Source organism: Macaca nemestrina, chromosome 1 (assembly GCF_043159975.1).
Source record: "Macaca nemestrina isolate mMacNem1 chromosome 1, mMacNem.hap1, whole genome shotgun sequence".
NCBI classification, from domain to species: Eukaryota; Metazoa; Chordata; class Mammalia; order Primates; family Cercopithecidae; genus Macaca; species Macaca nemestrina.
The window spans coordinates 134316069-134343905 of NC_092125.1; the positions used below are offsets into that span (position 1 = coordinate 134316069).

Sequence of the window (27837 nt, forward strand, 5' to 3'; positions counted from 1 at the left end):
GAATACATATAATCATTTGCAAATAAACAATTAGTGGATGTCTTTAGGGCTAAATAGCACAAGAAAGGTGAAAGAAGCATGAAAACAAGAGAAGGAAAAAGGTTCTCCAAAAGCTAGACCACGATGAATAGCCTGGACTTGCCTTCTATGTCCTCACTCTAGTGAAGGAACCAATGAAAATAAATTATAACCATACATTGTGGCCAGTGTTCTCAGATGAGGAACAAGGTGCTTTGAGAACACAGCGGAGGACTGCATATGTTGTCTAGGATACGTTTCCCCCATCACTTCCCTTTTACCTGGAACTCTCATGCTCATTCTTCAGGATCTAACCATAGATGTCTCCTCTTTGAAGAAACCTAGCACAGTCTCTGGTACATAGTAGGTGCTTCATAAATATGTGTGTGTGTGTTTATTTTCATTTATTTTTATAATAGTATTGTTTTGTTATTAATAATAGTTCAATGTTTTCTCAATTTACACAAAAAATAGATATATATTATAACAAGTGAGTCAATGCATATTACAAACTAATAGGACATTATGATTATATTTTAGTAAAAGCAAACAAGTAAGCAAAACCTTTTTATATGTGTGTTAATTATTGTATATATTTGTATAAGCAAAGAGAAAAAGTATAGAAGAATATACACAAGGCTCTTAACAGGGAGCAAATGATCAGCTTTGGCTTTCTGCATCTTAGTGCTAATGGATATTTGTGGAACGGATGAATAAGCTCTGCTAATAATGATTAAATGGGTTGGCCTGCAAGGTAGTGAGCATCTACTGACCCTAGAGGACTGAGTGAATACCATCCTGCTCAAATCACACACCCTGCTGTTTGCATTTTATTTTAGCTACATTTTGACATCTGGTCAACCTAGATGGTTTCATAAGTGAATTAGAAACCAAGAGAGCATAAATAATCAATTCCTGTTCTGTATCCAACATGCTTAATAGATTATTATGCCATAATTTCCTCTTCTGCAAATTAAGAATAATAGACTTTCTGTAAGGATAACACAATTAGACTGGTTTAAAAGGCACTTATGTTCATAAAGTACTAAAGAGTTGCTGAGTACAAGTGAAAGCTCTCTTAATTTTTCTTTTGTAACATCCATGCCAACTGATTATGCTACAGAAAAATTTGTACATTATAAAGCACTGCTATGATCTACTTTAAAATTAAATCTATAACCCTTGAAATTCACATAACCCTTGAAATTCAGCCACTGTCCACTCTCCACTCTGATGGAGGGAAAAGCCAAATACCAGGCTATTCCTAAAATAGAAGCTTTTTCATGAGTTTGCATTGTGGCTAGACTGTCTGTGGGCTCCTTATAAACCTTGCTTGAGTCATTAGGGCAATTTGACGATCAACTTGACATTCAAGAGAAACTTCACAGGGATGTAGCCCAAGCCCGCATTTTACTATGGGCTCATACAACTTGGCCAAGTAAGGGCTGGGCTGTATCTGAGATGGTCTTCGGGGGCGAGGGAAAGGCAAGTGTTTTCTGAAGCCAAATAGATTCTGTAGGGTATTTTGCACAAGGACCACATTTACACTATTTCCCACTTCTCTCTAATAGCAGAGCATAGAGGTAGCCTTAGTTCTATGATTCTATGGTGGCCTCCTTTCTCCTGTCTTTAGTTCCTGACTGGCCTGCATTCACTGGTACTCAGCTTATGCTCATTGGCCATTTCCTCCAGGCAAGAAGTCAATGAAGTAGAAAGGAAGATTAGGAGATACCCAAGTGCCTTCCCTTTACTTTCCATTTACACCTGTCTTTTTTCAACAGTGCCACCGCAATCATCAAACTGTGCAGTCTTCATAATAAGCTTTGTCTTGATTCAGTTTTTAACCTATAAAATGGAGGTAATGATGATACCTAACTTAGATGATTGTTTTGTAGATTGAATGAGATAAGTAATCTGTTAATAAAATGCTTAGAACATTGCCTTGAAGAGCAATCACTCATGAAATGGTAGCTATAATTGATACTAGCAGTATTAATATTATTCAGTTATTATCCCACGTTTATTTTGTCTTAATGAGGACAGAATATATTGAGTATTAACAGATGTAAAGAAATGTAAAAGTAAGAAACAATTAACCAGCCTTATAGCTGTGTTAAAGAAAACCTCACAAGAAGCCCAAATTTTCCTCTCTATTCATACGCACTAGTCATACAAGGAGTTACTCAATTAGCTGCATCACTAGAAACCTGAAGTGGTGTGATAGCCTGGCCTTGTTATTCATGTGGGCAGAACTCTTTAACACATTCTCTCAGATTGGCAAAAGCATCATTTTCTCTTTCTCATCTCTTCCTGTTCCCCTCTCATGTATACTTATCCTCCATTACTGAAATTCTCAAGCTTTTCCAAGCACAGGCTTAGACACACAGACGCAGCTCTGAAAGTCACAGGCCAAGATAGAGACAGTTCAGCTCCCCCCGCCCCAGACTATTGAGACCTGGGATGGATTGTAAAAGGCTAGAACTTGGCTAGAGAGATGCCTTGTATCACTTGGACTGCTTACATATTTAAACAGCCCCTTTTGGCAGCTACAAGGGCTGCAAACTTTGCCCAGAAAAAAAAAAAAAAATAGAGAAGATAATTACTGGATTTCATAGTGTTCTAAAATGGCTGGTATGAACTTAAAACTTAAATTCTGATTTTAGTTTACCCTCTTAAGCAGATGTATTGTTTATTTAACCAGGGACAATAGTTAAGGGTATATATGCATTTCTAAGAATTTTTCTGAGTATATTATCAGTACCAGATACTTACTGATGTTTATACCATAAAACCTGATTACATTATCAAAGTCATCTCTTTTACAATTGCTCTACTAATGACTTGAAATAATAATTGAATACAGTCAACAAATTTGCTTATAAAGTAATGCATAAAATTAAGAGCAGTTGAGCTATAGAATAAGTTAGATGGGGGAAGGGCCAAATAATTCTTGAGCATGGTGGCTTATGACATTTCATTCCCTGCAGTCAGTTGACACCATATGTTCATTAGCGTATGTCCAGATGCCAGAAATGTAGGTATCTATTCATTGTTTTGTGTTTAGTTGACACATTTCCCTTATTGTACTTAAGTATTTTATTGTCCTAATCCTGGCTGATAAAATGTAGTTAAAGTAATTTCACAACTTCATTTAACAACATGAAAGCAACCTTGGCATTACATTGAATCTTAAATTCTTTCTTCAAAGTAACATCTGTTTGGTAGAAATCTATTCCATTTTATTTTTTCTAGTTATATTCACAATCCTGGTTTTTATGAAGTATGCATCCTCTAAATATGGCATACACAAATGGAAACATTAAAAACACTTAAACACTTCATGAGTTTTCCCCCTTCTAACAATATTGTTGAGGTTTATCTAAAATGAAAATTCAGATAAAATAAGAATGGATATAGTAAGAATAAAAAGAAAAAAAGACAATTGGACTATCTGTGCTTGGTGTTTCTAGATGATTAATAATCTTATATTAAGAATTGGCCATTTGTAACAAATTGCCATATAAGGTAAGTAAAATGAAACAATTGCTACTCTTGAATTCTGCTTTTAAGAAACTTATTTCAAAAACTTCGTAAACTCCAGTTAATGATTTGAACCATACAGCCATATGTATGTCTACAAATATATGTTTGTATGTACACATGATATTCTATGCTAATAAAGGGAATGCCTTCATGAAAAGTCATGTTTTTTATTTAACATTTCAGATGTACATTACCAACACAATCAAAGCCAAGGGAACCAGACTTGCTAAGCCAGTTCTATGCTTGGGCTTAATGTGTTTGGCATTTCTTACTGGACTCAACAGAGTAGCAGAATATCGAAATCATTGGTCAGATGTTATAGCAGGCTTTCTGGTTGGAATATCTATAGCAGTATTTCTGGTAAGTACAAATTTCTGTATATATCATTGGGTTTTTAATTAACTTGCATAATCACCTATGAGAAAATACAAGTGTGAATCACTGGGTTTGTCTAAATGTAGTATATCAAACAAGTCATTCATTTAAGTCATTCATTTCTTCCTCCTCCCCCATTTGTTCTGCCACAAGTCGGGTTTGGGGATGAAAAAAATACAAATCCTACACTTAAAGTTGAACAATATATTTTCATATAAAATAGAACTGGCCTAAAAACACACTGTCCCTCCCAAATAGTTTTTAAGACTGGGGTAAAAACTGCCTATAATATTTTTTAAGGATTTATGACAAACTTTATATAAATCTTTAAAAATGTTTCAGGACTGGTTTGGATATTTTTTAAAAATTCCTCAGGGAAGTTGGCATCATGTGGTATGGAGAGCATCCCAAAGTCCCCTAGTGCCTCCCTGCTGTACTCTCCCTGAGCCTCCATGTCCCAGTGCTTTCTAACAGGTCAACCTCACCTGTGAGATGAGGCGTTTTACGTCAGTAACTGAAAACTCATGAATAGTTTCCAAGACCGTACCTTGTCAAATCATATTTCACCACACAGTAAACAGCATACACAGTGACTTATGAAGTAAGCATTCCATGTATACTCTTATTATGAAATCTTCTAGGAATATCTCCATAGGTTTTGGTTGTTAGAAAATGTATTTTAGTCTGACTTTAGAATTCATCATTATTTATTTAACGAGAGGCAATAGTCAAGGGTTTATATGCATTTGTAAGTATTTTTCTGACTTATTATCAGTACCAAATACTTACTGATGTTTATACCATAAATTCTGATTATACTATTAGATTATACTATTAAAGTGTAGTATAATCATGAGTATATAACATTTTATGAGTATAAGTATGTGATAAACAGCCCAAACTTCCCTCTGTACTCATGTGCACTAGTCATTATGAGTATAGCACATTTTACATAAATGAAACAATGTGTAGACTATGAATCAAACATATTTTTGCATTGACACATTATAATTTTAAAAATACTTTATGTACATTTTGATTACATTTAAATTGCCCTTACATGTAACTTTACTTTGTTAGCCTCATTTTACTAGTTAATAATCAGTAAGCAAACACTTCAGTGAATCTTTCCAGCTACCAAATGCTGAAACATAATTTATGTACTGGGCATTTTAAATAAGTTATTTCCTCCAGAATCTCCTGTGGTAAAGTAGTCACCATGACCTCATCTCTGTACTGCGTCCTGTGCTTCTTTTTGATACCACTCTCTGTGATTCCCAAGGTCCCTGGGAGACTTAGACTCAACCTTCTTTCATTCCTGGAGGTATCCTCTAGCCTCATGAAAACTGGGGCCCTGGCTTGAACCAAAACCTTTTTTTTTTTTTTCATTCACTCACACAGTTGAAACTGGTTAACATTCAGAAAGCAAAACCAACAACAAACTTTACATAAATCCTTACAAAAATATTATAGGCAAAGCCAAGAGCATACACGTAGCCAAAATTTCAAAGCAGTAATGTCAGATGCAACTGTGTTTCAGCTCTGCGGGTCCATAACATATTCACTGGCATTTCATCAGCCTTCTTGTTTATCTGTGGCTATTGCCACCTTCCCTATACTTCCGGTGAACACCTTACCTTACAAGGCCAACACCAGAATGCTGGTGCCTTCCAAGTCGCTTCCCTGTCTGGTGAATGTTGAGCTGAGCTCTGGATCCCCCTTGAGCTCAAGACCCTCCAATTGCACATGTTGAGAAAATTTCATGATAGCCCTTTGAACATTCCCGTTCTCCCAGGAAAATGACTTCATGAAAAGATTATATGTAAATAATGCCTATATAATGACTAAAAATATATTTATGCATTCATTCACAACCTTTTATGAATGTGAATGCCTATAGGTATATCTAAATAACAGCCTCCCTAAAGGATCATTATAAGGCTCTATAAAGGTTAAACAAAATAGTACGAGTTCAGCGAATGACTACATGAATGACTGGAAAAAGTTCCATAAACTATAGTTTGCTTCCTCTCAGCCCCTTTTGCCCTATGTGAGATTTGTGTTTTGAAAATATATTTACAGGACGATAAGACAAAGTTGAGGATAGAAGAGATAGGTTATGCAGCACCAGGGAAACAGGATGGTGCAGATTGGTCCTCAGTGGCACAAAGAGGGAGGATATCCATCATGTCCTCCAGAATATTTAGGAGGTGGAATGGTTTGGAGCCTGGTGGAACATGGAAGGTGATATGGACGAGGCACAGGGAGCCTTCTATGATGATTCCCAATTTTCTCATTTGGGAAACTCAACACATTTATTTTGAGCAGTAACTCCAGCTCTGGCCTGTAATATGTTGTAATATCCTAGGGTGTTTCCAATTATCTTGCAGTGTGTGCAGAATTCTAAAGTGATTCCAAAATAAAATTAATGCTAATCTACTCCGGATCTCTGTCTTGGTTAAAGGAACCCAGAGTACCCAGTCACCTGGACTCTATGCCTAACATTTGCCTTTGGCTCCTTCTCCTGTTTCATTCCACACACCAGTGATTCATTTAGGCCAGGTTCATTTCCACTATAAAAATATTTCTTCCATGTCTTGTGTCTTTGCTCTCTGACCATAATTTTGAATTGTAGACATTATTGCTTCTTACTAAAATAGTGAGGCCTTCCCTGAACCATGTTTAAAATGACTACTTCTCCTTGAGGATTCCTTTCCTCATTCCCTACTTTACTTTTCTACATAGGATGTTTCAGCCTTTAATATGTAATATTAATTAATGTGTAATAAATTAGTGTGCAATATACCATATGGAACTTTTTTGGTTTTGCTTTCCTATCAATCCCACTAGAATGTAAGCTCCTTGTGAAGTTTGTTTGTTTGTTTTGTTCACTGCATATTCCCAGTAACTAGAACAAGGTCTGATACAGAGGAAGCACTGAATAAATGTATGATGAATGAATTAATACATGAAAGAATGAATAAAGAATGTTTTATTTACTTCCCAGAATTCTTTTAAGGATTAAGGGAAATCCCACATGTAAGAAGTGCAGCCTAGTGCAGACAAGACATTGAATACCACAGTCTTCACGTTTGATGACTATATTCAAACCCTTTAGACACTTGAGATTTGTCTCAGACAGGATCCAGTTTCCCCAGGAAGTTTCCCTGATTGGCTGATTTTTCCATTTTTTCCTGCATTTCTACCACTCTTTGAGTCTGTCCTCTTATAATTTAATAAGGAATTAATGCTGTGTTAATTGTATTACTCTTATCTCATGGGCATTTTGTTTCAGGTTAGACAGCAGAATCACGATACTTAGCAAAATACAAAACAAATACTAGTTGAACAATATTTGTAGATTGATTATTATATATATGACAGTGTCAGGCAGACTAGCTCAAGTTTATTGAGCTGCAACAATAGCTTGTCATGTTATGATATATAACAGTAACAATAATAGCTATTGTGCTCTTTACTACATTATTGCAATTAACCCTCAGAACGGCTCAGTGAAATGTTTTTATTGTCTTCATTTTGCAGGTTTAAAAAAAATTGAAGCCTGATTATATGAAGTAACTTGCCCATGTTCACAAAGCTAGTAACTGAGAGATCCAGGATTATGATCCAGACCAGTTTGACCCCAAAGCCCATGCACTTAACCCCATACAATAATGATGTTTCATTTACCACAAAGAGTGAAAATGAACAAGAATGGATCAGATTAAGTAATCATCACGACAGGAAAAAGAAAATATATATATAGTGATGATTTACTCATATCATCTTGGTAGGAGAGAATAGAATTACAAGAATTATACATGTGGAAGTCACTCATGTAAAAACAGAATGTCTGAAAGCAGAGTAACGTTAAATTGTATAAGCACATCAGAAAATTTGACAATTTCTGTCCTAGATGCTTGCTCATTCATTAATCTGATCCTTCACTGTGACAGTGGGAACACAGCGGTGAGCAAAAAAGAACATCTCTGCATTTGTGGAACTTGGAAGAGACACATCAATCAAAGTATTACTTTAAATGATGTTTAATTTCATACTAAGTGCTCTGATAAAAAGAATCACAGCTCCATGTGAGCAAAAAGCAAACAAACAAAAACAAAATAAACCGTCCTAGCTAGGAGTTCAAGGAAGGCATCCATGAGGAAGTGAAGCTGAGATGAGATATCACGGCTGAGTTAGATATGGCATCCAAAGACAGTGAAGGTGAGGAGTATCCAAACAGCTGGAAGTGAAAGCTAACAGAAAGTGTTTTGAAAACAGAGAAGAAAGGCTGTAAAAGTGGGCCTGGGCCAGAGTTTACACATTAAGAAATATGGAAAGCCAAGCCATGAATGGCGTTAAGGGGGTAACACAATCCAGTTTGCATTTGGAAAGATCATTCTCACATTATGGTGGAAATAGAGGGGCCAAGATTAGATTTAGAGAGATAGTTTATGAAGCTGTGTAGATATCCAGGCAACAGGTGGTAGTTGCTTAGTTTTTGGAGTTGGTGGAGGAGATAAAATGAAGAAAATATAAGAAATCAAGATACATAGATATCAAGATATTTAGAAAGTGACATTGAGCAGATTCAGTAACTGGTCATGTGTAAGAGGTGTAAAGGATTAATTCAAGTTTTTAGCCTTGTGCAGCTGCATTGGGGTGGAGGTGGGTGTTGAGGGATGGGGTGGCACGTTGCCTTTCCTTGAAAGTGTCCAGAGAAAAGATCAGGTTTGGAGTGGGTGCTGGAGGGGACAGATCTTGAGTTTAGTTTTGAGTAGTTGTTGAATTGTCATACCTTTGCCAGACAAAGAAATGAAGTTAATTTAGTGATCTGTTGCAACCTTTTCACTTTCAAATTGATAAAACTGAGACCCAGAGAACTGTCTGAGAACGTATAGACTCAGGCATGCTCAAGATCAAACACCAAGTCCCTCACTTTTTCTTATCACCATTTTTACAAACAGGACATCTGTTCCATACTTGTAAATGTTAGCAGACAAGACTTCTTAAATATTGGGAGTCTAACTCTACAGAGGATTAGGTAATTTATTTCCCGATAATTAAAATACTAAGAAGAATAATCATGATGCTAGTAGATACAATTTGATCAGTATCTGCTATGGGTTAGTCACTTAAGTATTTCATATGCAAATTCCTAGCTGCTTCAGTGGAATTACCTTGATCCTTAATTAAGGCAACGAGATAACCAATACATCGTTTCAAAGAGTTTCCAAAACCTACATAATATAAAATAATTATCATTCCAGAAGCCCATATTGTCTGTAGATAAACTTTTTTCACATGAGATCCATATATCTATGTACAGTTATTTCATTGTTAACAAATTTTACTTCAAAATAATTATCAATGTTATTCATCTTCCCAATTTTCCAATAATTTCTACTACTAGTGAAAAGGGAAATATGTGTATATGTGTATGTATTTCATGGAATGGGTGTGAAACTGCTTATTTGTTTCATTGTTGTTATTGTTGGCTAAAATTCTTGACTATATCATTTGTATTTTAGAGCAGTGGTCGGTCAGCCAACTGCAGCCCACAGACCCAAATATGATCTGCTGCCTATCTTTGTAAATAAAGTTATTTTTGAATATTGACACTCCCATTTGTTTATGAACTGTCAGTGGCTATTTTGGCACCAAAAAGGCAGTTGAACAGTTGCAGCAAAGGTTGTAAGGCTGCAAAGCCAAAAATATTTACTATCTTCCTTTAACACGAAAAATTTGCTTACTTTATCTCTAGAGCAATCAGTATCTGTTCGACCTTTGTGGGGTCATGAAGCTGATAACATCATGAGGTAGTAGTTTTATCAAGTACCCATCTCTAAGCCTTTACTGTCCCTTGCTTTAAAGATCTTTAAAGTGGCAACTGCAAAGTTGGTGTCAAATTACCAGGCTTTTTTTTTTTTTTTTTTTTTTTTTTTTTTTTTTTTTGAGACGGAGTCTTTGCTCTGTCACTCAGGCTGGAGTGCAGTGGCGAGAACTCGGCTCACTACAAGCTCCGCCTCCTGGGTTTACGCTATTCTCCTGCCTCAGCCTCCCGAGTAGCTGGGACTACAGGCGCCCGCCACCTCGCCCGGCTAGTTTTTTGTACTTTTAGTAGAGACGGGGTTTCACTGTGTTAGCCAGGATGGTCTCAATCTCCTGACCTTGTGATCCGCCCGTCTCGGCCTCCCAAAGTGCTGGGATTACAGGCGTGAGCCACCGGGCCCGGCCTAAATTACCAGGCTTTGATCTATGTTTCTAATCTGTAGTTCTTCTGGGAAGTGGAAGGATAAGAAGTCTATAACAGTTTGCAAAGAAGTATTTTTCTGACATAAAGTCTCAGTACATGTTATTATTTTATGGATTTGTAAATTTTATTTAAAAACTGGAAAGCAACCAAGATCTAATTGGCCTTTGAAGATATTCAGTAATGAATTCTACTAAAGAAAAGGCTTTTCAGTGTAACATTTATGAAAATATGAAACGTAAATGTATAATTATATATTAAGTACTTACGTTACAAAATGAACGTTAGGTTATAGCTGCAAGTAAGTCCTGTATTTTGATTTGTAATAGAATATGAAGCACAGAAAATAAAACTCAGGAATACCTTTCCCAAGAATACCTTGTTTATTGTATAAGCAAACAGTAGCAAATAATTTTCCAGGTATGTTTAATTCATTATTTCTTAAATATGATTCACCTGCATTAGAAGCTTCTTGAATGTATTTTTGAAGTGCCAACTCCTAGGCCCCATTCTTCATTTACTAAATCAGAATCTTTAGGGGAGGGCTTCAGAGTATGCATCTTTAACAATGCCAAAAATGTATTTTTATGCACATTAAGTATGAGAACCTCTGGTTTAGTTCAAATTCTGTCACCTGTGAGATATAATCCATGGAAAAAAGGGTCAATTTTCTTTATGTAGAGGGTTTTCTATTTCAGTGGTAGCCCCGGTAAGCTATTGTTGGTATGCCGAGTATATATGGGACACAATAATAGATGACAAACTAGGTTCATTAAGGGATGCTGCTAAATTAGAGAGTGCCAATTGTAAAAGGTTTATTATGAATATAATGATACTGAAGCAATGAAAAATAATTAGCATTTAAATTAAATTGTAGGTTAGCCATATTAGGAAAAGGTTAGCTTGCTATAAGTTTTTAAAAGGTTGGTGTTATGATCGATTTGAGCATTGACTATACTTTAATGAAAATTTTTGAATAGTAAAATTGTCATAATTGAGTGAGCTACATATTAACTGTGAGTTTTCTTAAACATATCTGCATTGGAGCAGCTATTAAAATTTATACAATAAACTTTACAATAAATGTATATGATAAATCGGTATAAATTCATATACATGTAACATTTAAGTAACTTTAATACTTTCTTAGATGTTTAGATTTATTAAGCTCCTCAAAAGGGTGAAAGTCACAGTGAGCACAGTTTGCTTTAACTGTAATTGTTTTCTGAAATTTTAGGTTGTGTGCGTGGTAAATAATTTCAAAGGAAGACAAGCAGAAAATGAGCATATACACATGGATAATCTGGCACAGATGCCAACAATCAGCATTCCTCGAGTAGAAAGTCCTTTGGAAAAGGTAACATCTGTACAGGTGATTCACAATTTAAATTCGAAACTATAATATCTAGAGCAAATGAATCATCATTCCTGTATGTATATCTGGAGCATGTCCACACAGTTTATGTTGATTTACTTAGCCTCAGAGTGTAATGTGATATTTAGCAAGAATTTAGCCACTAAAGAGATAATAATAGAAAAATATATATCACATTTAAAAAATCTGTAGGCTGGTCACAGTGGCTCACACCTGGCCTGTAATCAATCCCAGCTCTTTGGGAGGCCAAGGCGGACAGATCACTGGAGACCAGGAGTTCAAGACCGGCCTGGCCTACGTGGAGAAACCTCATCTCTACCAAAAAAATACAAAAATTAGCTGGGCGTGGTGGCATGCACCTGTAGTCCCAGCTACTTGGGAGGCCGAGGCACCAGAATCACTTGAACCTGGGAAGCAAAGGTTGCAGTGAGCCAAGATCATGCCGCTGCAGTCCAGCTTAGGCAACAGAGTGAGACTGTATCAAAAAATAAAATATGTGTTTGTCTTCCTCATGCTAAAAGGTGAGGAGTACCTGTATGTGAAATCTATTTAGTACTTTGCCATAGTTTCTAAATAAGGAACATTGTGTACTGGTCTCACACATAGGAAAAATAAAATAGTTTTCCTTGAGGATATATTGCAATTTTTACAAAATATATTCCGTATCTTCCATGTTCCATTTATAGGAGAAAGTGCTCAGCACAATGCCTGGCCCACATTCACAATTCAACAAGGATTTGTTGAATCTCAGTGCACAAAGGTCTGCCATCAGGAAAACACCAGTCATGCTCTTCTAATGAGGGAGATTCTGAGACTCCATTGGGCTGAATGCAGCCAGATAGTAGCACTTGGCCTGGTCGGCCAAGGCCTCATTGGGCATGGCAGTGAGCACAGAAACCAAGTATTTGACAAAAACTTTTCTTGAGACTTTTGGAAGAACCACATAGGATAATATTTCGTAAATGTTGGTGCAGTTATGTGCATTTGTAACTAGTTAAATGATTGCTCTGAGGTATACTAGTGGCTTCTCTTCAGTCTTGTTCACTTCCACATTTGGTCAGTATCTTAGCTGAAGAGTCAGTTACACACTAATCAGGTATTCAGATTGTGTGTATCTGTGAAAGATAATTAACATATTCAACGAAAGAATAAAAATTCAGTGACTGCAATGAGATGCAATTCATATTTGACTAGAAATAAAGGAAACATTTTGTATTTGGATTTTTTAAAAACTTCATGTGTAAAGTAGGGTACATCTAGGTTAATTGCACAAATGAAAAAGGCTTGGGGTGTAACAGGCACCAAGTCAACATGTGTCAACAGTATGATAGGACTAACAAAAGAGTTAAATGGTCTTAAGGCCCACTTGGGGAAAATGATACCCTGAATGAGGGGGTTGAGGGTGTGCACTGCTAGGCTCTGGTCAGACCAACTTTGAATAGTGTGTACTGATCTTGACAACACAGTTTTAAAGTGGACATTGATAAAATAGTTGATACTCAATAAATATTTGTTAAATGAGTGAATGAATTTCTTTGGGATGTACTCAACATCATGGATTACGAGGGACTGTTGGAGGAACAAAAAAAAGTGCTTAAAGAAAACTCATGAAAGAAGCAATAGCTTCCCATAAGAATCTGAAGGACTCTTGTATGACAGAGGGGTGAGATGTGTTCTGAAGGGTGTCTGAGATCACAATTAGGACAAAGCAAAGTGAGTGTAAGAAGATAAATAATGGCTAGAAAGAAGAAAAAACTCTGAAAATGAAATGGCTGCCTTAAGAGAGATAAAATTTCCTTTTACTATAGGAATTCCAGAATAGCTAAATAATTACTTGCCCATGATACTTTGGAGAGAATTCAAGCATTCAGGTAAGGATAGAAGTATTTAATGATAATAATATACTAACACTAATAATGACTACCATTTAATAATCATCAGTATGTGTCAAGTCCTGTGCTGATGGTTTATATAAATCCCACAAAATACTTCTATGCTCTACAAATACAATTTCAGTACTCACAGCAATTTTTAAACACGATCCTCATTATAATGGTAAGAACTGCTAATACTCAGTATTCCTTCTCCCCTTCTTCCTTTTAATAATTGAATCCCCTAATTTTAGCTATATTCATGACTGCCCAGCTACAATCTATGTTTCCCAGCTTCCCTTGCAGTTAGGTGTAACCATGAGACCAAGTTTAGACAAATGGAATGTGAGCAGAAGGAATAAGTTCAACCTCTGATTTATCTCTTTGAAGACTCTTGCCCTGGACATTCTCTACCCTTTCTCACCAAATGAAAAAGGTATGACTGGAGCAACCTCGGAAATCCCTTTGTAAGATGATCAATCTATCCTGCTAACCTGGGTCCCTGGATGAGCTTATGGAACAGATTTCACCCAGCCTAGATGGTTCTGAGAAAGAAGTGAACTACTTTCTCCTCTCAGCCATTAAATTGTTCTAATTTCTTTTCTATAGTGACTTAGCTGATATCCTATTACAATGCATATTCCTATTTTACAGTTAAGAAAACTGAACTTCCAACTGGTTAAGTAATTTGCAAAAGTCCAGATCATTGATAAACAGCTGAGAAAAAATATACAATGTAATGTTTTGAGACACATACCTATGTAAGAAAATGTGTTTAAAAGCTGAATAATCTGTACAAAATTAGATCTTGTTTAACTTACTAAATAAAGATTAAAAACAGTAGAATTTAGCCCAGGGATAATGGTTCATGCTTGTAATGCCAGTGCTTTGGGAGGCTAAGGGGGAAGGATCCCTTAAGGTCAGGAATTCGAGACCACCCTGGGCTGTAACAATAGCGAGACTCCATTTCTGCAAAAAAAAATTAAAAATAAAAATTAGCCAGGTGTGGTGGCATGTGCCTGTAGTCCCAGAGACTCAGGAGACTGAGAGAGGATAACTGCTCGAGCCCAGGAGTTCAAGACTGCAGTGAGCTATGATCACACCACTGTACTCCAGCCTGGGCAACAGATAGAGACCCCATCTCTGATCCCATCTCTAAAAAATAAGGGTTGTGAAATATAGGAAGAGATCTTAGACATATTTTGAATAATATGGTCAGGGTAACTATTACAACCTTTTCATTTTGTATACGTCTGAAATTAACTTCAGTAATAATCACTGCCTTCTACCTTTTAACATTTATTTGCATGAATGTTCTTTGGTAGCTTTCTAGCATTGCCAAATATTCATATATATCATTACATCATTATATCTATTAAATTATTTAAAAGGTTCTTGTCAATGTTATGCTAGTTCATTTTTATTTATAGGGAGCTTTGAAATATTTGATAGTAAAAGCAAAAATATTCTATTCATGTATAAATTGTTAGAGATGAGTATTCGTTAATATATGTATTCATGTACATATTAGGTTAAGTGGCATGTTTCTTTTATTAATTTTTTGGTTCATAACAAATTTATGCACTCTGTTTTCACTCCGGTAGCTAGGAAATAAAAATGGTTTGAATCTGATTCAGTTCTCCCCTTACTCACTATAGTACATTGGCACCACACTGAGCTCCAGCTTTACTCTCCCATCTTTGTATTCCTGTTCCCAGGCAGGATGCTGTCTGCACAGTGCAAGTTCTGCCCCCTGCACTCACAAAGAGCATGGGATGATCACAAGGCCAGGTGCTGAGAATACATCTCAGGCATGCCTTTGGAACTGTGCTGCTGAGAGGACATGTATTTGTGTTCATCAGGCAGAAAGGGAGGAAGGCTACCACTTAAGGGAAGCCTACAATAGCTTTCTCTTTTTGTGTGTGATAAGGAGCATTTGGGATAAATACACAGCAGGTCTTCGAATGACATCATTTCATTCAATATCATTTCTTTCTAACACCGATGAGAAAAAAACAAAAACACACACACACTCTCTCTCTCTCTCTAGCTAGGGCTGCTGTCTGGAGTTTGCACATTCTCCCCATGTCTGCATGGCTTTTCTACCCTGTTTTCCTCCCACCTCCCAAAGACTACCTATTAGGTGAAGTAGCATGCTTAAATGGTCCCAGTGTGGGTGAATGTGATGTGTGTGTGTTAGTGCACCTGCTGTGGGATGGCATCCTGTCCAGGGCTGGTTACTGCCTTAGCCCTGAGCTGCTATGCTAGGTTCTGGCCACATGCTACCCTGAACCAAAATAATTGGGCAGATAATTATCATGCTTGTTTCTATTAATCTTTCTTTTTTTTTTTTTTTTTTTTTTTTTTTTTTTTTTTTTTTTTTTGAGACGGAGTCTCGCTCTGTCGCCCAGACTGGAGTGCAGTGGCCGGATCTCAGCTCACTGCAAGCTCCGCCTCCCGGGTTTACGCTATTCTGCCTCAGCCTCCCGAGTAGCTGGGACTACAGGCGCCAGCCACCTCGCCCGGCTAGTTTTTTGTATTTTTTAGTAGAGATGGGGTTTCACCATGTTAGCCAGGATGGTCTCGATCTCCTGACCTCGTGATCCGCCCGTCTCGGCCTCCCAAAGTGCTGGGATTACAGGCTTGAGCCACCGCGCCCGGCCTCTATTAATCTTTCTTAAATGTATGTATGTATAATCACATTTATTCCAGTGTTTTATATTAGAACCATTTTGGTCTTTATTTAGAAGTTTGGTGATGTCTTTGTGACCAGAAATATGCCATAGAAACTTAATTCCTGCTTATATCAATTAGCCTATGGTCAAATTGGTTTCATTATACTTCATTCTACTTAAACTTGGTTTCCAAGAGCCTGTGAACATCACTAAGCGGGTACTCACCTTATTGCATTAATCATGGCTCATATTGGTAAACAAGTAAATGCAAAATTCTTCCCAGTACTTTGATCTTAATAATTGATAGTTAGAGAGTGGCATTAGACCTTAAAGCTGGCCCTCTGAAAAATGTAAGGGAGCCTGGTGTGAAAGTTTGGTCTGCAAGCATGACCAAGAGTTTTAGCATTATTATGCCAAGCTGTCATTTTCTGGTTGTCACTTTTGTATGGAGAAGGCAAAGGGCTTCGTTTAGAAATTATGTACTTATATAACCTTTTATGTTCAAAGTACATGTTTGACAAACTATAAGCTGCAGTGTAATTATAGCATACCAGCATTCTTTATTTTTATGCCAGCAATTTATCCCTTAATTATAGGGAGTTTTTCATATAGCTAATTACCATAGTTTATGAGGAAAAGTCCTGATTTTTCTGAAAGCCAAGTATATCTGAACATTCATTACATTTGGTTTGTGAAAATAATCATCTGTGGAAACTGGCCCATTATATCCCAACGTCCACTAAATATTCAGGTTACTAGTAACTTTTGTATGACTCTTTGTCGTATTAAATCATGAAAAGCTTAAATATATATGAGTAGTGAATTATTAAATCAACGGGATCCAGTACATTGTAGTGTAGTGCTTTTGCTCTTAGGTTCTGGAGGCAAACTAGCTGAGAATTTTGGATAATTTTGAACTTAGGCAACTCACTTAAATGCTTGGTGATTCAGTTTTCTCTTTCATAAATTGATCATTATATGAGTTCAATAAGTTAATGGTAAAGCACTTAAACCGTGTCTGGTACCAGTGAAACCCTTAATAATCGTAACTATAATTATTATTATTGTTTAAAAGCTAAAATGGATGAGGTAAATCAAGACATGGGAAGTTTTCCAATATATATTGGAAAGTTTTTTAAAAAAAACTTTATATGTATATTAAATGTATATATAATAAAATCACTTAGGCAAAATACCATCTATTTATCTTTAGTAGTATAGAAAGGGACATGTGGATGAGAGAGAGAAAAAGAAAGAAAGAAAGAAAGAAAGAAAGAAAGAAAGAAAGAAAGAAAGAAAGAAAGAAAGAAAGAAAGAAAGAAAGAAAGAAAGAAAGAAAAGAAGAAGGAAGGAAGGAAGGAAGGAAGGAAGGAAGGAAGGAAGGAAGGAAGGAAGGAAGGAAGGAAGGAAGGAAGGAAGGAAGGAAGGAAGGAAAGAGAGAAACAGACACCAGTCAGAGCAATGCTTAAACTGAAGGAGTCAACTGAGGTTAGTGGACCATGACCTTATCCACATTTCTGACCTTTCTTTCCTTCCTTCCTCCTTCCTTCCCTCCTCCCTTCCTTCTTTCCTTCTTTCTTTTCTTCCTTCTTTTCCTTATTCCTACAATGAAATACTATACTATTCATGAATAAGTTTATGACTGAAAGTCATTATCTTTTTAAAAATTATTCAATTATTTAAGGTGCTCTCTGAGGAGGTTCCAGTGCTTCCTCATTGGATTGACTGCTGATACGTTCAGATAGACAAAAGGCCCTCAGAAAAACTCCCCCAGGGTAATTTAAAACCCTGTACTTCCTTAGGGCTCACACGACCTTTCTGAAAGTGTTTGGTTTAGTTTTCTCTGCCAAATTGTGTATGGAAATCTTGGGGGTATCTCTCATACCTTCATACCCAGGGTTCAGCTTTCTGTGGCACCTGCAGCCATCCCTATTTTAGGTACCAGTAGCCCTGGGGCCCTTCATGTGAGCCGTGTGCAGATGCTTCTCATTTACAGGATCTACAAACCCCCCATCCACCCAAGGACCCAGGGAGCCAAATATCCTCATGGGCCACACCACCCCTTTCTCTCAAATTCATGCTTTGCTGGCTCTGGTCTTCAGTGGCCCACATATCTCAAACAAAACAAAAGCTTTGGTGTTGCTGGCTTCAGGATATCTCCAAGACACAAAGACTCTATTAATTATTCTTAGGAGTCCAAGAAACAAATGTCTGACTCTAGGAACTAGAGATGGAGACGTTTACATTTCATTACCTTTACACTCCTATATTATCAAAAATAATGTAGGAATTAATATCTTAATAGCTGTGTCACCAAGAATGAAAACTAGATAAAGTAAAATTCTTTTGGCAGTTTGACTAGATATGGTACAAATAAACCCAGTTTTAGGAAATCTCACAAATGTCAATGCCATTTTTTCTTTGCTCTTTAAGAAATACAGTGCTGTACGAGTAGCTAAAAGTCTATGTGGCCCCAATAATATCCCAAAATTCCAAAGAGTGGGAATGAGAGCGAGGAGCAATCTCTAACAGAGTAAGGAGTTCGTTTCATTTGGAGAACATCTCAACACCTTGGATCAACACCATGTTGAGACAGAGTTAGCAAATAAGCAAATGCCCAAAGAAAGCTCTGAGACAAGAAGCTGTCCTCAGATTAGGCTTCTCACTATTAGGGGTTCATGCCAGATCAAGGAAAGCTTTTATGAACTGGATGGGTACCTCACACCTGGATGAGGAGTTCCCTTTGTCCAGAACCAAAACCTGCCTGCAAGGATTGCACATACTCCTCGAATAGAAGTTCGACTGAACTGATCGGTAGTCTTCCTGGTTTCAACAAACATAATGAATGAAATTGTATAGAGACAAAGTGACCTTCCTGAAAATGCTCATGGTCTTAGCTTCTTCTCACAGTCCTCTCAGACTGATGATATAAAACTACATCCTCCAGCTTTTCTGCTCATGATCTAAGTAGAGGATTCCCTAGCAATTCATGATTATCATTAAGAGATAACTGATGACTCCTTTCCCACTCATTTTAGGAAAATGAACTGAGCTAAATCTGTCCTATTTCAAGCATGAATAATCAGGACAAGAACTTAAATCCTTTCAAATGACACAGAAGAGAGAGAGATATTTTAATAGAGCATGGGGTTTTTTGGGGGGTTTTGCTTGTTTGTTTTTAAGAAACGAACAAACAAACAAACCTGCTCTCTGAAGAGGTTCCAGTGCTTCCTCATTGGATTGACTGCTGATATGTTCAGATAGACAAAAGGCCCTCAGAAAAACTCCCCCAGGGTAATTTAAAACACTGTACTTCCTTAGGGCTCGCACGACCTTTCTGAAAGTATTTGGTTTATTTTTCTCTGCCAAATTGTGCATTTAGCACAATTTTTTTTTAAGAAACAAACAAAAGATTACAAGAAATTTGGCTGGGCGCCGTGGCTCACACCTGTAATCCCAGTACTTTGGGAGGCCAAGGCGGGTGGATCACCTGAGGTCAGGAGTTCAAGACCAGCCTGGCCAACATGGTGAAACCTCGCCTCTCCTGAAAATATAAAAATTATCTGGGCCTGGTGGCACGTGCCTGTAGTCCCAGCTACTTGGGAAGCTGAGGCAGGAGAATCGCTTGAAACCGGGAGGCGGAGGTTACAGCGAACCAAGATCATGGCACTGCACTCCAGCCTCGGCAACAGAGTGAGACTTCATAAAAAAAAAAAAAAAGAAAAAAAAAATATATATATAAAACAATAAAAATAATTAAATTTATTGTAGATACCATCTTCTTCCCACAGTCAAGGAAATTAAAGAAAACTTGTGAAATGAATGTCAGATGAAAGATAGCTGACACAATCAGGAATGTAATATAAGAAAACAAATAATGTCATGGTGGGATTAAAACTATACTAGAAACCATAAAGAACAAAGTTCACACTGGAAAAAGTTGTTGGTTATATTATTTTATAATTTAAAAAATGAGAATTAAATTGATATCTGAGAAAAGATCACAGATGTGGAGGACATACCACAAAAACCTAACATGTGAATCATTGTATCTGAAGAAGATGACAATATTTAGAAATACACTTTAAAGGAACTTTTCTTCCAAATAAATACTTGAATCTTTAAGCTGGAAGGGTTAAAAGGATAAAAAATAACTATTGAAATATGTATTGGAATTAGATGCTCCTCAGTGAAATTTTTGAATTTCAGTACTCAAGAAAGAACCTTGTAAGTTCTGTGATAGGTAGTAGTATTGTTCCCAGTTATTAGCTATTTCCTTCCTTAGGCAGAGTGTTCTTCCTACTCCAGTTACTTTGGACTTGGTCAATAACATGTGAATAGACCTGATATAAACTTCATTAATCAGAAACATGTAGAGCTATCATGAGTTTCTGCCAGTATTCTTGCCCCTGCCTTTTTGCAGGAAAAGATCATTTTCCAGATAAGTACTGCTGCCTCAGCCTGGGCTGTAAAATGGAAAGACAGGAGAAGCCAGCCTGCCTCCAACCTGTGGCCTAGAGCAGATTAAGAACCTGGCCAACAACATGTAGTACGAGGATGAAATAAGTATTATTGTTGGAAGTCACTGAGCCTTTGGGGTTGTTATACTATATATATACACATATACTATATATATACACATATATATACAATATATATATACATACACTAGGTAATACTATATATTATAGTGTGTGTATATATAATATATATAATGTATATAATATACACACACTATATACAGCCACACACTGTATATAGCCACACACTGTGTATATACTAGGTATATAGCATTACCTAGTGAAAACTAATACAACCACAAAGACAGAAAGAGTTGTTGACCTATCCAAGGCTGACAGCATGCTGGTCTCAGACTTGTGTCTGAATAACATTAGATGCAACATCTATCCTACTCTATCTTTTCTAGATGTAGTAATGTCTTCAGAATTTTCAAGGAATTAGTTCATGACGTAATCCTATTTCTACCCAAAAGGTCATTTAAGTATTAAAACAACCATAAAATATCAGCTCTACAAGAATTCAGGAATTAAACTACTCACAAAAAGGTACCGAAAATGTTTAGCAATTAACTGAGTAATACACCAGTAACTAGAGATCAAATTAGGATATGAATGAATTGGCAGAAAGAATAGAAACCATTTCAATATAAAACTAGTAAAATTAAAACTAATTAGTAAAATAAAGTAACAAACTGTACAAAACTATAAAATTTAAGTAGAAGATATATAAGAGAAAATTAAGATGACAAAATGAGATGAATTCTAGATAATACCAGCAAAAATGTAAAAATATAAAATTCTCCAGATTTCATAAAGGTGGGACTCATTATCAGTGCTTTCATTCTTGGCATTGGTAACTAGAAAAAAATGTTCAAGCATTTTAAAAAATAAGTTACCAAGAGTAGTTTAAAATGATTTACAAAAGGCCAATTACAAAGTATAAAATATAAACAACACACATGTCAAAAAGTTGATGTCTATAATATAGAAAACAGCCTAATTGGTCAAGTTCATGAATAGGCAAATAATTAGAGAGCAAATACAATTAGGAAATAAATACATGGAAAAGTGTTCTGTGTGACCTTGGATGAAGGTGATGAAGGATGTTTTATACAACATTAAGAAGTTGATGTTTATGCTGTAAGCAACTGGGTACCTTCCAAAAAGGACTTCCTTAAAGTCCTTCCAAAAAGGACTTTAAGGAAGGAAAGGGCTTGTTCAGAGAGGAGAATAAGAGAGCAATATGAAACAACAAAAGAATCTGAAAGGCTATCGTAAGAATCCAGTTGAATGCTGCAGATGATGCTTACTAGATCTCAGTAAAACCAAGCCATGTTATGCCATCGTGACTGGCCAGATGTCATTTGGCAAAGTCTGCTGTAAGGTGCTGATTTAGAGGACTTATCTCACCTCATGATTTACAGTAGAAAAGGGCTTCCAGCCAGAGTGTCACTAAGAAAACCATCCCTCTCCCCTACCCATAGTGTATGCTGATCCTCCATCTATGGCCTTTCCCTGTTCTTTCTTCACAGCTTCCTATCCTTTATAATTAACGGGTAAGGTGTGCACTGGCATTCCTTCCAGACAATCCTCATAGGACAGACTGCAGTCACCCCAGCAGCAAAGCACTGAGCTCTGTAGTCCTCTGTCTCCTGCCTGTGCTTATTCTCACTCCAAGGACCAATGCTGAGTCTATGAGACTGGCAGAGGTCAGCACAGGGAGATAATGTATGAATTATGCATTTTAACTGATGCCATGTAGAAAATCTAGAAAAAAAGGCTTTATCTGGTAAAGGAACAAAAATACTTAAAAATAAATACAAGGATGAATAGGATTTGACAGAAAATGGGATATTTCCAGTAGATCTAAGGGAAATTAATATCCATATAGTTTTATTAAGGTAGGTACGACAGGCCACAATAACCACTCCTGGCTAATTTGAAAATGCTTTTTGAGAAAATGATTTTTTCCATCTAAACTCAGGCACTATTTTTTCTTAGGTTGATGTGCTCTTAATCAATTGAACCAAAGGGAATTCTCTCTTGCCAAAAAGAAGGGGAAAGTCATGATAGAAATAGTTTACAAGATTCAGTTTTACACCTAGGATAAGGGGCTTTTCACCAACCTACACTACCCCATGAAGCTCATCATGTAAAAGCACACCCCTCTTAACAGAAACATCAGCTGAATGACAGTGATAAGAAGTGATAATAGCTCCAAAAATTTAGAAATATTATAATGAGTATATACTATTACAGATGAAAATTGCCATGTTTAATTCCCATGGCAACTGCAAAAAAAAATTACATCGATAGGAATGTTCTGAAAGAGCTCCCGGTGACCCAAGGAATTGAACTTTACATTGACTGACTCTTTTGCAGATTTTATAAGATTACAGTGGTCATGGTGAAACGTGAAGTGGAATTTAGTCAGAGTGATGGGCTGACAGAGAGCTTGGATTTTGGAGCTAGGTTTGAAGCCTGGTGCAGCTGCATAATATTGAAATGGAGTTAGACAAATCACTCCTCTCCTTATCTGAAGAATTGATCCAATGTTGGTTTCCCTGTAGGATAATTGTTGGAATTAACACATCACAGATAAACTTCTTGGCACATAGGTGCTTCACACAAGTTAGTTCCCTCCTGCAACAATAATTTCTTTAATGAGATTTTTTTTTTTTAAATTTCACACTAGGATACTCCCATACGAAGACTTCATGGATTTAAAAGTTTATACGAATTGTCTATTTCATACGTTGCACATATGCAGGAAATATTGTAGTATAAAATGTTGCATATATTAGTGTCATAGCAATAGCAAAACAATCCTGTGGTTTCTTGCCAAGACAAATATGATTATACATTACTGCGTTTCCTGTGATAAATTCCTTTGAGGTTTCAGAATGCTGTGCGTGAGTAACTCTGGCAATCTATTTAAGATTCAGTTGATTTTCTATAATGCAAATCTTTGTTTTACAGAGCTGCTGAACTGTAATATAAATGTTATATAGGACCTTGTCAAAACAATCTTATTAGTGATTAGATATTGGAATAGTTAGTGGAACTAAATATATTCATATGTAGGCATTTTTCTTTAAGCTTTGAGCATTTATGAAAAATATTTGAAGTAAATCAATATTTACATGCTATAATGTGTTCTCATTTGTAAAATTTAATTTTGTTTAAAAAAAGGAAATTGAAAGTAGAAGCTTAAAAATTTCCAACAGGCATCAACATTTTAGGTTAAAAATACTAGCATATTCTGTTATTATTTTGCCATATGTCATTTTCCTATTTATACTCCAGTGTACTCAGTATCTATTTTTCCATACTATTTATGAATTATTACGTACTACATGAAGAATAAAAGACAGCTTTTCCCCTCAGTTATCTAACAGGCCTTTTATAAAAGCATCTTTTATTAAATTACTTTGGAATATAGACTAGAAACTTTCTCATCTGATTTATGTGAATAAATATAGAATTGATGACTGTATCTTTAAATTATATGATTCATTCAGTCACTAATTAAGGAGAGAATAATCAATGACAGATTTAAAAATCATTTCCAATGCACACATAATTAGTTACACATGGATGGGAACCTGATCCCAGTCGTTCATCTCCCTCTTTTTTCAGGTCTGTTTCCTTATTGGGGACCATCCTGGAGACACTATGGAGGGCCTTCAAAATCAATCAGAGAATCACAGTTCTGTGAAAACATTTTGTTGAAAAAATATAAAATTGTATTTGACTAAAACTAGGTAAATAAGCAATGACTCAATTCACAGTTTTATGAAACAAGAAGTTTATTTTTCATAGTTTTGATTAAAGAAGCAATTAGTAAATAATTTGTAGGTATTTATGATCTGAAAATCTGAATAAGCCAAACAAAAAATGAATAGGAAGTATCTATAGGGTTATCACAATAATCAGAGGAAACATTTTCTTAAAATAACCTTCAAGACCCAATGAACGTGTGTGTGGGTTTGTGTTGAATACAGAATTTCCCTGTATATTTTATTGCTTTTATTCACATAACAATGCATCATAGACATATAATTTCAGATCAATAAATATAACAGTCATATCAGGAATATTAAAAGCTAATCTTCAATTATAGCTTAATATGTGCTTGGAATTATGCAGAGAACTTCACATATAAAATATGTGAAGTCATTTGAGTGTGTCTTATTTCCATTTTACGGAGAAAGCGACATAGGTTACGTAATACACCCAAGGTCACACAACTGGTCTGTGTTCTGAAACAAGAATAGGAATCCTTACTTTCCATTTTCACAGAAATATGTTCCATATTTGTCACTTCAGAGCTCCAAATCATAATCACTGTGCTGCATAATAACATTGTGTTTTTAAAAGTTATAATCCATATATAAACCATTACATTTGTTAGACATAGATAATTGCTTCCACTTCCAATTTCCCACAATTATAAGTAATACTAAGGTAAATGTTCCTTGAATATATATTTTTCTAAGCTCAATTAATAATTTAAGATAAATTCATAGACGTAGAAATGCTGAAACAGAGTATGAACACTTTTAAGGCTTTTGGTTGAATTCATATCCATATGTTCTCACAACAGTGGAGAATATTGTTCTTCATAATCTTTACAATCTTATAGGCCAAAAATAATAAAGTTCTCATTTCAATTTATATTTTTGAATATTTTTCAATAAACTTATTTTGTATTTTTCTTTTGTACTGAAACAACCAGATGTTAAAAGAATAATTCAATAACTGACAAACCAAATTTTAGACATGTCTTGGCCTTTAGACTTCATGTTATGGCTGGTGGTCCTAATTTTTTTAATTGGGATTTATTAAAGCATAATTTGCATCCTGTAACATCCTTTCTTGGCATATAGTTTTATGAGTTTTGATGAGTGCCTACTTTCATGAAATTATCACCATAATCAAGTTAGATAACATTTCTGTGACTCCCAAATGTTTCTGCCTTCCCCTTTGTAGTCATCCCTCCTTCAATCTCCAACTTTGAGAAACCACTGATTTGTTTTGGTTCCTCGTGTTTTGCCATTCTCAGGATGTTATATAAGTGGACTCATGCATTTTGAGTTTTTGAGTCTGACTTATTTGTTACATGCATCTGTAGTCTGTGTTTTTCCCATTTAATTGCTGAGTAGTATCCTGTTGTGTGGATGCACCACAGTTTGTTTATCCATTTACCAATTGAAGGTTGGGTTATTTCCATTTTTGGCAATTATGAGTAAAGCTGATATAAACATTCACCTACAGTTTTTTGTGAATACATATATTTTATTTCTTTTAGATAAATACCTAGCAGTGAGAATGCCAGGTTGTATGGTAAGCATATATTTACCTTTATAAAACATTTTTCAAGTTATCTGTGTCATTTCCAATGGCCCTTATGATTTTGAATGGTTCTGAAATGAATCTAGTTGTAGCTCATTCAGATTTTTATCAACTGGTGCCTTTTTGTGAAAATAAGCAAGTTTTTTAAATGAGGAGTTTTAATCAACTCCTGGTTCTACAAGAATTTATCATGCACTTGGCCCATTATCCACATCCTCCAATTCTCCTCTGTCAAGTACTGTTAGGATGCTTATTTAGTAAATCTAAAGCATTTTAAAAAGTTAAAGGAAAATGAAATAACTAAGAAGAAGCCAATTTTATAGGTTAAAGTATTACTATATGAAACAAGGCATGGATACAATTTACTGTTGAGTTGCCTTATCATTATAATCAGATTTGTAATATATGAAATGTAACAAATATCAAATACGGAGCACTATGGTATGTCTCGTGGGGACAGAGAGAATTTTGTAATCATATACAGAAGATGATGATGACTATACCGGAGGAACACTTAAAGGGAGACCTTTAGCAACGCTTGAAGCAATGCAGCAATGCTTGAAACATCATCTTAGGGGAGAGCTGCAGGACCATGAGCCAAGTGAGGGTGAAAGAGAAGAACGTTCCGGGTAGATAATCCAGTTCATGCAACGGTTTTGTTTAGCAGGCAAGATAAGGGCACGAGGGCAAGAAACTTGAGGATGCTGTTAAAGATTGATCATATGATCAACCATGGGGTCCAGAAGGAGTGAAAAACAAGCAGAATTCATAAGGAGCATGATAGACTGGATCAGATGGATAAATTAGTAGTCAGGAAGTTTCCTCATGGCCAAAGAAACCTTGTTGTGTGAGGGAGGTAAGACAGGAGGTAAGTTGGGATTTTACATTTCAAACATGATTACTGATTGAGAATATAGCTATGGATATGGCATAGAAGTGTGGTAGAGAGGAAGGTTATTATAGTTGAGGAAGTTAACAAACTTAGAAGACAAATACCATGAACACATTAGTATTAATAGACTTCCATGAAATTTCATGTCAATACATTTGGGAAACATTGAGTTAAAGTGAAACAAACAATTAGCTGGGTGTGGTGGTGTGCACCTGTAATCCCAGCTACTTGGGAAGCTGAGGCAGGAGAATCGCTTGAACCCAGGAGGCAGAGTTTGCAGTGATCTGAGATATTGCCACCGCACTACAGCCTGGGTGACAGAGCAAGATGCCATCTCAAAAAAAAGATTGAAACAGGTATTTGCTGAAGGTCTTCTTAACACCTTTATGCATGGTGCAGCTTTAAGCATGACATATAATGTGCAGTTAATGTCAAAAGGCTTGAATTCAAAGATGTACTTTTTGGAATTATTCAAGTTCACTGATTTTTTTAAGCAATACTCTTTTGCCACTGAAAGGATAGCATCTTAAAGAAGGAATTGATTTTACATCCCCGATAATGCTTACTTCATTAATCACTTTTCTTTAACTTTAGGCCGTGGTACTCAGACTGGCATAAAAGACAATCCATTGCTTGTGGCATTTGCAAAAAAGAGAAGATATCTGGGTTTCACACCAAGACATTCTGATCCAGAAGGCCTGGGCTTGGGCCCCAGGAGTTGTACTACATCAGGCATATCAGGTGATCTGGATTTAGAGCCAGCACTTGATCTGGATACAGCTGGGCCTGCAGAACCTCTCACACAGTGGTTCTCAATATTGGCTGTATATTACAATCATCCAGAGAGCCTTTCAAAATTCCAGTAACCAGGCCATGCCTCATACCAATTAAATCCTGGTCTCTGGGGTTGCATCAGTATTTTCTTAAAGATCCTGATGATTCCAGCATGAAGCCACAGTA

General features: G+C 36.1%; 1 protein-coding gene across 8 annotated transcripts in view; it reads left to right on the top strand.

The window, feature by feature from the left end:
• LOC105485451 (phospholipid phosphatase related 5) overlaps positions 1-27837 on the top strand; it is a 118345-nt gene that overhangs the window by 81735 nt on the left and 8773 nt on the right. For 3 of the 8 annotated variants that reach the window (XM_011747808.3, XM_011747809.2, XM_071074074.1), the window contains 2 exons: positions 3745-3921; positions 11427-11561. In XM_011747808.3, coding sequence (XP_011746110.1) covers positions 3745-3921; positions 11427-11561 — 312 coding nt within the window. Of the gene's footprint in view, positions 1-3744; positions 3922-11426; positions 11562-13372; positions 13436-25941; positions 25977-27837 lie in introns of all 8 variants that reach the window. The other 5 variants (XM_011747812.3, XM_071074245.1, XM_011747813.3 and 2 more) reach the window with 5 other exon arrangements.